At 38.5% G+C, this 13,251-nt stretch overlaps 2 protein-coding genes across 8 annotated transcripts in view; one reads left to right on the top strand and one right to left on the bottom strand.

Annotated features, from left to right (window-relative positions):
- GSTCD (glutathione S-transferase C-terminal domain containing) overlaps positions 1–13,251 on the top strand; it is a 153,372-nt gene that overhangs the window by 9,317 nt on the left and 130,804 nt on the right. For 6 of the 7 annotated variants that reach the window (XR_007773244.1, XR_007773243.1, XM_050944509.1 and 3 more), the window contains 2 exons: positions 6,380–6,811; positions 10,972–11,448. Coding sequence is in view for 5 of the 7 variants with exons in the window: in XM_050944509.1 (XP_050800466.1) it covers positions 6,401–6,811; positions 10,972–11,448 (888 nt within the window). In the remaining 2 variants the exon portion in view is untranslated. Of the gene's footprint in view, positions 1–6,379; positions 6,812–7,555; positions 7,613–10,971; positions 11,449–13,251 lie in introns of those variants that run through there. The other variant, XM_050944512.1, reaches the window with a different exon arrangement.
- Positions 1–13,251, bottom strand: part of PPA2 (inorganic pyrophosphatase 2) — a 456,033-nt gene that overhangs the window by 442,558 nt on the left and 224 nt on the right. The window lies entirely within an intron of this gene.

Below are 13,251 nucleotides of genomic sequence, written 5' to 3'. Positions count from 1 at the left end.
CGGTACTTGTGTTTCCAGGACTGGAAGCAGGGAATCTCCTAGGGTCGTCCAGGGAGGGGAGCCTGGGAGGAAGTAACAAGGAAACAAGGGGAGGGGGTTATTTCCCTTTGTTGTAAGACTCAAGGCATCTGAGTCTGGGGGTCCCCCAGGGAAGGTTTTGGGGAGACCACAGTGAGCTAGGCACTGTATAATTCTTAGCTGGTGGCAGCGATACCAGGTCCAAGCTGGTTACTAAGCTTGGAGGTTTTCATGCTAACACCCATATTTTGGATGCTAAGGTCCAGATCTGGGAAAAAATGTTATGACAGACGCTGAAAAGAGAGTGGTTTCTCCCAAAATCACTATAAACCTCCAGTACTTCTAATCTGAGGGAGAAAGTGATTTTGGTGGGGAAAAGACCCTAAGCTGCAAACATGCATGTGAGTTAATTACAAGCCTTAAATATTTGTAAGATTAGTCCCTTAGTTATCTGCTCCAGAGCTCAGACCTGTGTTACAATATTATAAAGCAGCAGCACTCGTAAAATAATTTATTTTTCATCAGTTCATAATTTACACGTAGTTTACTTTGGATTGAAACTGCCTAAATGCAATGATTAATGATCATCAACAAAGTTGTTTCAGCAATTTTTTGTGTACATAAGTTCTAAATTCCAATGGCTGCCTCTGTTGAAAGCTGTTAATCGTAATATTTACTAATGTTTATGCTTTCAGGTTTTTTTTCGTCCAGGAGAAGGGAATTAACTTTTCTAACAACTGTCACATGAAGGTGTAAAAACTGTTAAATGTAAATGTACTCTTTTAAGACTTACATAAAGGCATTTTATATGAATGGCTCATATCATAAATATGTATGACACTCAAAGATCTCTTGCTGCACTGGATAATTATGTCTTTAAAAAAATTAGTTAAGATAGCTAGTGGAAAGTCCATGGTTTATGTTTTTAAGATTTTTCTTTTACGAGACTTGTAGAGACTTCAAATGATCATTTACCAACAAAAAACCCAACCCAGTTTCTATTGCTACTTGATTGTGGAAACAGCTTTCCTTATGTTTCAGAAAACTCTGTGCAAGCAATAACAGCAGCATGGGTGGGCATTACTTCTCCATTGAGTAGCTGTTTTCAAAACCTTGTTAGAAATCGGCTAAGGAATTGCTTTCACTGCAGAGTTAACTTGGTTGATTGGCAACTGGGCCTGAGCAGCCAGACTGCATAGCAATACTCTTTACAGTGTCCTCTCTAGTGCTGCACTAAGTGTGTGATCAATCACTTAAAAAAAAACCCAAAATATAACCGTCGCAGTAATTTGGATCTTTACTTTAGTCTCAAAGGTGGACTAGACATTTTTTCATACCTAAGTCCTAGAACAACAGTTTTGGCCCAGTTATAGTAATGTTATTAAATAGATATTTTTTAAAAGGAATAATATTGATCCAGAGTCATTTGCTTTCTGTACAAAACATTCATAATGGCATTTTTTTGTACTGTTAAGATACCCTTTCTCTGGTGGTGGTATTTGCTTCTACAATGATTGCTTCAAAAGGGTGCCATCTAGTGTCTAAAGATTGCAATATGAATTGCAATTTATAAGGCAGTAGATGGGAATTTTATTAGGTGGTGGTGCAGAACAATTATTGCATCATAATTCTTAAACTGCCTGCGAATAGGGTAAGATTGATAGAGGAAACTGTGACTCTTGAATGAAGTATTAAGGACATTGAATTGATTTTTTTTTCATATGATGACAAGAATATTAATGTGAGCCATGAGTATTATTTTAATTAAGTCAAACTTCTCTTTAAATGAATTGTGTGTGCTTGAGATGCACATGTATAGGATTCGTGAGGTGCATTCAGCTTGTCTGTTTATTTTGCATGCTCATGCCTTCAGTGAATGACCCTACCGAAGTTGAATTTCATTTGTAGTATAGAAACTAATGCCGTCTTCTGGTTACATGAATGCGTTGTGTTGGCCTTATAGTGATCTCAGAAGCACAGATCTGTGCCTCATAAAATCAACTGCTATAGTCAAGCTGTCATGGTATAAATATACCAAAACAATCAAAAACTAATAGCACACACAAAGACTTCCCTCCCTCAAGATTTGAAAGGATCCTGTCCCCTGATTGGTCCTCTGGTCAGGTGACAGCCTGGCTCACTGATCTTGTTAACCCTTTACAGGCAAAAGAGAGATGAAGTACTTCTGTTCTATTAACCCTTAACTATCTGTTTATGACACACGCACACATGAGCAATACCAGATTTTTAAAAAATGCATGATAATACTCGGAGAGATCTGACTACTATATATTTATTGACTTTTAGAGTGCCTGTTCACATAATTGCGAAGTGCTTGCTTACACATTTTTAAGAATACCAAATAGTAAATTGCATAAAACCATTCAGAGGCTCAAGGTTGATTGAGTTAAATCAGTTTGATCAAATTGATTTAAATTATCGTTTTAATCGGGGCAGGACACCTTGATTTAAATAATGTTAAGGTTGTTTTGAATTTGTACTTTGTAGTTATTTTCCTAAAGAAAGACATTAAGACGTTGATTTGCAACTAGACGTAACTTTTACACTATATTTGGTACTTCTTTTTGCTAACAAGGAGGATGCTTGATGACACAGATTTTTAAGTATTTAATGAATTAAAGTACTTATTTTTGGCCACCATGCCCTTCAGATTTTTAGAACGACACTTCTACCCGATATAATGCGACCCGATATAACATGAATTTGGATATAACGCGGTAAAGCAGCGCTCCAGGGGTGTGGGACTGCGCACTCTGGCGGATCAAAGCAAGTTTGATATAACGCGATTTCATATATAACATGGTAAGATTTTTTGGCTCCTGAGGACAGCGTTATATTGGGGTAGAGGTGTAGTAGATTCATGCTCTCTCATATTATTTTTATTCATAGATTGGAAGAAGAAAACAAACTTAGGCCTTAATAGGTGGTTGTAATTTAAGTATAGGTCATTGTAATTTACAGTTTAATTATAAATAGGTTATTTTGAAAAAAAGAAAAATGTATGTAATAATCAATTTTTTATTGTTTTTGTTTTTTAATTATTGTATTTTTCTGCATTGGGCTTTAAGAAAACCGACGTCCTTTTGTCAGGAATAAATCAAAATGGACAAAGTTTTTTAATACAAATAAAATTATTTCAATATAATTATATCAAGGTCACACGTATGGAAGAAGTAGACTTTGTCACTATAAATTGCAGCAAGTTATTTAGTTTTCTAATTTATGCTGCTTCAGGGGCAGTCTGGATTAAAGGCCTGATGCTGGAGCTCACAAGGATTATCCCCTGATGAAACACACTGTCTGCTATGGATGATGCTGAGCAACAGGCAGCTACGTGTCCACTTGGGCAACAAAGTCAGTTTGCCCCAGTTCCTCAGCAACAGACTGCCATAAGGCTCAGTATTTGCTCTGACAGTTTTCAATGATGGTTTCACATGAGTGACATGCCTCCAACGAAGTTGTGCAAATTTGCGTATGCGGATGACCTTGCCCTGGCAACTCAAGCAGCCACCTTCAGTGACCTAAAGTCCACCTTGAACAGGAATCTAAACACCATAGAGGAATATTTCCGGAAATGGAGGCTCAAGCCAAATCCTCACTAAACAACAGTCACTGCATTCCATCTTGATAACAAGAACACTAAGCACACCCTGAAAGTGACCTTCTGCTGCAACACTGTGTGACATGACCTCACTCCGACCAGTCTCAGAGTGAAGCTGGATCACGCTCTAACCTCCCACGACCATCTGAGGAAGGTAGCTGCCAAGACGAAGACAAGGGTCAACCTGGTACAGAAAATGGCAAGCACAAGCTGGGGAGCATAAGCATCAGTGTTACAGACATCAGTGATGGCCCTTGTGTACTCCGTAGCCAAAGCCTATGCACCGATATGGACCAGAAGTAGCCATACTTGTTGATATACAACTAAACACTGCAATGCGGTGCATCACTGGAACTCTCAACTCGACCCTAACACCTTGGCTGCGAGTGCTGTCTCACATTGTGCCCCTATCCATTTGCCATGATGCCACAACCCTTCAGAAATTTCAGAGGATTGTGGAGAAGGAATGTTTTCCCATCCACCAGGCCCTTAATCCTTCACCACTGCTTGAAGTTGCACAAGTTTTTTTGGACCCAGGCATTTAATCATCAACAATGAAACTTCAACCCTGATGACGCTTACAAAGCTGAATGAAATTCACAAGAAGACTAAATAAACACCTCATGAAAGACCCCATACAGAAGATCTCTGACTTCGATCTCCCACAAAGGTTATGGGCAGCTTTAAGCTGTATCCTCACAAACAGATGGCAGATGCGGATACTTGCTGCAATAATGGAAAATTAAAGACTCTCCAATGTGTGACTGTGGTCACCCAGAACAGACCATGGAACTCAATGCCCAATTCACAAATACGAAGAAGGCATCGCCAGCAGAACACTCTGCTACTCCAGATGCAATTGTCTAGCTTAACTATCTAAATGTAAAATTATAGTTGTTGCTCTACATTTACCTCAGCCATATGAAGAAGAAGGGGCAGAAAAAATTTGGAAAGGATAGGAGACATTTGGGAAGTCAAAAGAATCTAGACCAGCAGTTCTCAAACTGTGGGGTGGGCCTTCCAAGAGAGGTGTGGGAATGTGTTAAGAGTGGCACGAGCTGTGTTTTTTTTTTTTTTTTTTTAAGTGCTCTGGCTGTCAGCTTCAGGTGGCTGGGGCTTGTGCAGAAGGACCATGCACACTCAGGAGACAGGGATAAAAGGGACAGCTGGGATAAAAAGGGATAAAAGGGACCCATTTTTAACAGTTCAGTCTTATTCATTTCTAGTTCATGATCAGTTTGTTTTCTTTCATGACAGATAACTGCTAATATATTCCCTCAAGCTTTTGGGGGTGAGCATCTATTAGCAGAGAATAGATGAGTTTAAATGCAGAATGGGTGGCTTAATACAGTGCCTTTTCCACACTTAGGCCTTGATAGTGCAGATACATGCACATGAGTAAGTCTGTGTGAATATAGCTAAAGGATTGGGGCCTTAGTCATTGAGTGTGAAGGGGGCTCATTTGTGAGGTGTTAAATATATATAAATACACATGTGCAATCACTCATATCTCAGAGGGGACTGCAGTACACGTCTTGTTATTTGAACTGGCAAATATTTAAAAAAACGCTTGTGTCATAAACAGATAAGAAAAGTTAATAGCACAGAAGTACTTTATATCTCTTTGACTGTAAAGGGTTAACACGTTCAGTAAGCCTGGCTGTCATCTGACCAGAGGACCAATCAGAGGACAGGATACTTTCAAATCTTGAGGGAGGGAAGTTTGTGTGTGTGCTGTTAGTGTTTGGTTGTTGTTCACTCTGGGGGCTCAGAGGGATCAGATGTGCAACCAGGTTTCTCTCCAATCTCTCCAATACAGGCTCTTATAAGTTCAGACTAGTGAGTACTAGGTAGATAAAGCAAGTTAGGCTTATGGTTGTTTTCTTTATTTGCAAATGTGTATTTGGTTGGAAGAAGTTCAAATGTGTATTTGGCTGAAAGGAGTTCAAATTGGTATTTTGCTGAAAAGATTTTAGTTTGTACTTGTATACTTAGGCTGGGAGGATGTTCCCAGTGTCTATAGCTGAAAGACCCTGTACCTATTCCATTTTTTTTTTTAATTTACAAAGATAATTTTTACTGTTTTTCCCTCTTTAATTAAAGCTTTTCTTGTTTAAGAACCTGATTGTTTTTTATTCTGGTGAGACCCCAGGGGATTGGGTCTGGATCCACCAGGGAATTGGTGGGGAGAAAGGAGGGAAGGGGGAGAGAGAGGTTAATTTTCTCTCTGTGTTAGGATTACTTTCTCTCTCTGGGAGAGTCTGGGAGGGGGAAAGAGAAGGAGGGAGGAAGGTGAATTGTCCTCTCTGTTTTGTGATTCAAGGAGTTTGAGTCACACAGTGATCTTCCAGGGTAACCCAGGGAGGGGAAGCCTGGGAGAGGCAACGATGAGGGAAAGGGTTTACTTTCCTTGTGTTAAGATCCAGAGGGTCTGGGTCTTGGGGGTCCCCAGGCAAGGTTTTGTGGGGACCAGAGTGTACCAGGCACTGGAATTCCTGGTTGGTGGCAGCGCTACAGGTTCTAAGCTGGTAATTAAGCTTAGAGGAATTCATGCTGGTACCCCATCTTTTGGACGCTAAGGTTCAGCGTGGGGAATTGTACCATGACAGCTTGTCTCATGTTAAAATCACCTGTCTCAAACAGGTGCAATGGTCATTATTTCAAGTCTTTTTAAAAAAAACAACAAAAACTTAAATGCTATATTCTTTATAAATATTATTGTTCTGACTTCTATTTCAGGTCCTTCAGCTCTGAAGGAAAATGAAAGGTGGTGTTACTGAAGAACATCTGTACCTGGCCTACTCCCATCAATTTGAAGATTGCATCTTTCCTCTCCACACATCAGTATCCTTGTTTTTGCTGTCCTACTGTGACTGCAAATTATTCAAAGTTTTCTTAGTGCCTGCTAGTGACAGTACAGATGACCAGTTATTTATCAAAGCACAGCCTGGGGACCTAGAGGTCCACTTCATCGCAAGGTGTCAACTGCCTTTGATTGTCCAGAGCTGCTGTTTACCTGCTATAGTTGAAGAAAATGACAAATTCTGTCGAGCTGGTCTTTCTGTTGTGTTGAGACACATAATACAGAAAACATATGAGGTAGATCCATCAAAGAAGTTGGTTTTGGAACTTTTGGGGTTTAAAAAGACATGCCTAAAAGCCTGTGCTGAAGTGAGTGCATCTTTTTCTGTTACATATTTAAATATAATTAACACTAAAAATTGGGTTTTAATGTTGATGTCTGCTGGAATATCCAGTTAAGATATTTTATCATAGGGTTTCCTGTTGTTGGTACAAAAGTGGCTGTACTGATTCTGGTGAATGGTAATGATTTAAAATGAAAAAATCCACCCTAAATATTTAGCAGAATATAAGTAGCCTTAAGATTAAAAATATGGGCCAGATCCTCAGGTGGTATAATGTAGTGTAGTTTCATAGAAATCAATGGAGCTATTCCATTTTAGATCTATTGAAAATCTACTGCTATCTGTTTTAAAAGAAATTCAGTTTACTTTTTATATCTGCCATGCTCAGAGTTTAGGGCTGTGTGAGAGAGCTGGTGTTATTACTCACTCCTAAATCAAATCAGTGAATTGCATTCTTTATACACAGATGTTCAGGATGACATCAGTTCTAAGATAAAATACAGAATCCTGAACTAAGGGCTTGGAAGGTGTGTAAAAGACAAGATAATAATTAAATCTAGTTACATAGTAGTGTAGGTCCAGGACCAAGCTTAATGGCTACTTGTGCTAGGAAAGGCTTGATAATTTACAACTTGAGTCAGTCTAGCTCTAACATTTAAAAGGTTAAATGTAAAAACAAAACAACAAATCCCCTTTGTTTTGTACCATAGGAAGTGAAAGGCACTGCTGTGCAAAAAAATCCAACAAACAAAAATCCAATGGTAATGCAGGTAGAGGGCAGAACATGTTCCATGAAGAGCCTACTCCTTATATCCCAGAAAGGGAGGTCAGGTACACTAGGCTGTGAAACTCTGTAATGCCATTTAGAAATTCCATGTACTCATTTAAGTTTTCAATATGAATATTACTTGTCTACACCATCTTATTTAAAAGATCTGCTTATTTGTTCATCACTTTAAAAAATACACCTCTACCTTGATATAACTCTGTCCTCGGGAGCCAAAAAATCTTACCGCGTTATAGGTGAAACTGCGTTATATTGAACTTGATTTAATCCCCTGGAGCGCACAGCCCTGCCCCCCGAAGCACTGCTTTATTGCGTTATATCTGAATTCTTGTTATATCGGGAAGCGTTATATCGGGTTAGAGGTGTAATACCTTCTTAAACTTTCCTACATATATTCTGTCATAAGACAACCTTATAGTCTTTAGTTCTGGTCTGTCCAGTGACCTGAGCTCATTCAAGTTTAATTGTATAATAACCCTTAGCCATGGCCATATTTACTCTGGACCAAATTCTGTGACATTAATTTGTTCTACTAACATGAAATATCCTTCATTTCTATTCCTCAAAACAACAAATACAACTATTGCTTATGAAAATACTAATTGATGTAAAATTTATTGTTGCTTATTTTCAGCCCTGATTATTTTTGAAGATGGGTTTTTCATTATTGTACACTCTCCAGGTGCCCTGGCTCCACGTTCTGCCTTCAGCTCCAATAGTGTTATCCAGATGACCCTGCACAGATCCTCCTTTTAGTTTTTAGTGGTCTTCAGCAGCTTATCAGGGCTGTGGCTACTCTGCTTTTCTCCAGCTTCCTTGGTCAAGCCTACACCTCTGTCTCCTGTACTCCCTGGCTACATGCTGGACCAACCACCTGCTTACTGCTTAGGTCCAGGATTCATTGCAGGGAGCATACGCTAATCTAATTAATTTCTTATTTTGTGGAAAACTGCAGAGCAATAGACGCTGCAGGCAGTTCCCAGTAGCACAGTTTGACAAAAAGTAAACAGAATGTTGGGTTTCTGGCTGCAGCAAAATATTGAATTCCATAGCATCATGGGAAAATGCCAGATTATGCAGCCACGTGATTGTGGAGTCTTAGCGTTCTGCTTTAGGTGGATGGGACTGTTCATGTTCAAACTATTATTTCAGATTTTCTGCCGATCCAGATAGATGACACTACATTGGTTTACACTTGGTGCACATTTTAGAGGTTTCTCTACAACCATAAAGACTGGAAACAATATTTCTTTTTAACGAAAAGCAATTCTGCAATAAATTCCATGGCTGTGGAATATGCAGGGCCTTGCCCTGAGAAAGATAAAATACTTCAAACACATAATCTATTAGGTTCCGATCTCCTGTATACCTTAAACATCCAAAACTCTCTTTGAAGCCAATAGGTATCAATGAGACTGTATAAACTGAAGTCAGTACCCATTTTGGGTTTGCAGGGAATGCAGGATCAGATCTTAAATTTATAATCCCCAAACTGGGGATAAAATTATTGAAAATGCTTAAATCCCATTTTCAAAATAGATTTAGGTCCATAGGGTCTTAAATTTCATTAATGGGATGTAGGTTTTTCTAAGTTAGGTGCTTTTTAAATTTTTTCCCTGGATCTCAATTTTGTTAAACCTGTCCATGTGTTCCATTCATTACTACATTTTATCATCCTTTTACGCTGGTATAATTCCTTTGAAATGCCATTATAATTGTGTAAAACTAAGTAACATAATGGTAAATCAGGCCTGATACATGATGCTAAAATATGGTGAGTGGAGGTAGTTAGGGGAGTTGTATCTTTTAAGTCTATCCATGTATATAGTTAATAATTTAGGATCCTAGAAGTTTTTTGTATTTAACAATAATTTCTGTTAACCTTTAATTTTAATACATTTTAAATAACATACACTCTGAAATTTGGTATTTTAAGGAGTTATGAAATTTAAGCAATAACCCAAGAGACCAAATAAAAATTATTTGCCTGGTAGAAAGGGTCTTTATCTAATGATCAAACTAAATTGTGCTGGCAAGATTGGGCTACTGTAAACATTCTAAGAAGTGCAGTTGTCCACTGGACACAATACTTGGTGAAGATTTGACTAATAATAAACATGTATGTCCTAATTATTACTGTTGCTAATTATGGCTGTTGCTATTTTAAGAGTATGTACTCTGATCAGTGTTTATATATAAACAAAGGATGTGGAGAGCTTTTTGTTCTGTAATTTGAAGTGTAAAGGAACTTTTTTTTCACTTGTAGTACAGGTAAGAATTGGATTTCACTGATATAAGATTATTTAGAGATATTTTGAAAAAAAAACAACAAGGACACAGGTAAAGATCAAATTTTGGCTTGATATATGGTATGATTCCTAAAAAGGGGTAGCATTTAAGTGTGTAGTTTGCAGACTATTACAAATAAATTGGGGAAACAATTTCCATGAAAATCCATAGCATCCCAGTGAAAAGAAATTATAATCGGAGATTATGCAACTAATTTAGTGTGTGTGTGTGTGTGTGTGTGTGTGTGTGTGTGTGTGTGTGTGTGTGTGTGTGTGTGTGGAAAGAGAGATGTTGCAATGGTGAAAGAGTGATAGGAGTGAATTAAGAGACTTTGCTAAAGAAGAGTATTTGATGCTATAAATTCTGGATTATTGCACCAGTGAATAAATCAAATAAGAGGAGAAGTTTGAGTTTAAAGACCGTTGTAAAAAATTTAAGTAGAGATAATGGAGGAAAGTGGGGAAATAATTAGAAAAATTGGAATTTTGTTAAGATATCATTACAGTTGGACTCATAGTTCTTGAATTTCTGCCATCACAAGCAGAAAAGCATTCCCAACATTGTGTAAAACATTTCTGAAATAGATTTTCTGTAAAGTAAATGGCATTTGTGGGATTCATAGATGATGCGATACTCCATTTTTACTGGCACTCATTTGAGATGACCAATGTAATTTAGTCATGGCTTCACCTCTTCTGGATAATACAGCCATCCCAAATTGATGCCGATAAAAGACATTTATGCCACGCCAGACCACCATTAATTCTTTTTATATAAAAAATTTAGTTTCCAGACTTATAATGGAAATTAATCTATTAAGGATTTAATGTAAACTAACAAAAGCAAGGAAATTCGGAGAGCTTAAACTTCATGGTGTTCACCTAAAACAATGTAGTATGCATATATATATGTGTGTATATATACTTTGAATTTCTGACATTGCAAGTACACATGGAAAGGGGCGTGTGTGCGTGGCATGTTAAGAATGGAGTTTCAGCCTTTACATGGAAGCTCTTTACAAGATTTAAATCATGCCCTTAATTTTGAATGTCTGCATTATAATCCAAACAATTCTAATGAGACTGTGCTTGTTTATGTTTATATGACAGGTTAGTCAGTGGACCAGACTTTGTGAGATCAGCATCCCTCAGGCTGTTGAGAGCTTATTGAATGCGTCTCCTGATCAGTGTCAGGCCATTCCACCTGAAGTTTTGCTTCTTGAGAAGAAGCTAGGAGAACCTGTCAGAGTGCACAATGATGATAAAATCCGAAGGCAGAAACTTCAACAGCAAAAGGCAGGTTATAAGACTGCAGCACCTGCCCTCACTAAAAGAGCAACGAAAAATCTTAGCCCAGAAGAAGGAACAATAGTGGAAATCAAAGACCAAGAACCTGCAAGTTTGGAACTGAAGGTAGCTTTCTCAAAATTAGTTGTGCAGGAAATACCTGCTACAACCAACAGGGAGCCCTCTGACATCAGGAAAACAAAAACCTCTGATCTCCCACCTCTGGAGCATGTTTTTGCTGAGGGGCTTTATTTCACTCTGGCAGATATAGTGCTTTTGCCATGCATCCATCAATTCTTGGTAAGAAAACAGCTTCTGTAGTTAATAAAGAGTGTCCATATCTGTTAGAGTCTGAAAAGTTACATAACTACTTGATATAAGACAGTCAAGCAAAGTATTTACTATGTAACCCTACGTGGCACAAAATAGTTTCCCTTAATTGTTTTGTATATGTATCACAGGGAATGATGAGTTTTTTATATCAATACTAAAATGTAAAATATATGAGAGACAGTTGTTGGTAAGGGGCCAGATGAATCCTATATGTTTACTATTACAGTGTGCTGAAATATACTTCTGGCGCACAGGATGTTCAAAAAGGTGTTTCTTTTAATACTTAGTTCAAGCACTTTCATTTGCCATTTTTGTGCTATGAGTGTCTTCACAATTGGCTAGATCTGCTAAAGCATGTCATGTCTGCCATTTGAAACTCAGTGTCACTTGGTGTCTGGCTCCTTAAAGGGGAGATGGGGCCAGTCACACTTATGCCATAATTAATTAGCTGTTTCCCAGACTGAGAAGGGACTAGGGAGGTTTAGGTGATACTTAATGGACACCAGGCCATGTAAGAGGACTAAGAAAGGTCAGCTTGGGAGGGACCACAGAGAGCGGGCAGACTTCTTCGGAAGTGAGGGTCTGCAGTAGACTGAAGGGACTTAAGGGAAGGAGCCTGGGACTCAGGATTCTATCCCAGAGCCTCACAGAAACTAAAAGATAGCCCAGAGAGTCTGGGATGGTGCTGGAAACTCCAGGGAAGAAGTCTGAGAGTTAGGGCTCTATCCTAGAGCCAGAGACTTTAAAGATAACCTGGAAGGGACTGGAAACTGAGCCCGGGACAAGCTAGAAAGGAGCCCAGGTGGGGAGAAAATTCTTTTGTTTGTTGGGACTGAATTTGGACTTCCTACCTCAAAAGAGAATTGAGGTCAGAATGACCCAGCTGAAGAACTGAGCCACATGACCTGCCAGGAGAGAGAGAAAATCCTGGGGAGGAGGAAAGTGAGGCAGGGAGTTCCTGCTGAGTCATGGGGCCAGAGATGCTCTATGACACTCAGGTAAAAAGCTGTGACATCCCAGACAGTAGCCTCTTCCGTACCTGAAGCAGCATACCAAGGAAAGGGGGAAGCAACAGGCTGGGGATCAGTTGTGATCCAATCGGAGGGGTGTGACAGGTGAGAGCACTACGTGGAAGATAAAAGGAGTCTAATCTGGAGATCAGGAGAGAGGAAGCTATGTTTATGTGGGAGGGGGTAATCTATCACTGTGTAGCTTGCAGATTCCAGAAGACTCCTGTCATGAAGCAATTCCTAAATATTTTTAAATGTATGTAGATTCCCAAACTAAAAACTTGTTAAACTGGATATACGTTTGTAAATACCAAATAGAGTAAAAAACCCTTGTTAAGAGAATACTGTACTTTTCTCAGTTACTAATAGTAACTCGTAAATTCAAAATTAAAGTTACTTATAAAATCAACAACCATCACTCCATGTGCTGAAATAATCTTAATTTTGCCCTCATGCTGAGTATATCTCCAATTCAGGAGATACTCCTGTTTTCTACAAAATACATCTTTGTCTCATCCGTTACACCAAACAGTTAGCATAAATCCAGCTAGATTATTTTATGCTTGTTGATAACTGATTCTACACTGCTGTAACATTTAAACCTAATTTCTTTACATTGCTATAGCAAACAATTCCTGTCTTTAAAACCAGACACTATTGACAGGAGATGTGTGTGTATCTTGACTGACAGTTATCAGATTCAGAACAGTCTTATGAGACAGAAATAGTTGGAATTTCAAAGTGTTTTAGTAGGTTTTGT

The sequence above is a fragment of the Gopherus flavomarginatus genome, chromosome 3 (genome assembly GCF_025201925.1).
Source record: "Gopherus flavomarginatus isolate rGopFla2 chromosome 3, rGopFla2.mat.asm, whole genome shotgun sequence".
NCBI lineage: Eukaryota > Metazoa > Chordata > Testudines > Testudinidae > Gopherus > Gopherus flavomarginatus.
Note: the sequence above shows the minus strand (reverse complement) of the source record. Positions and strands in the feature narration are given on the sequence as shown.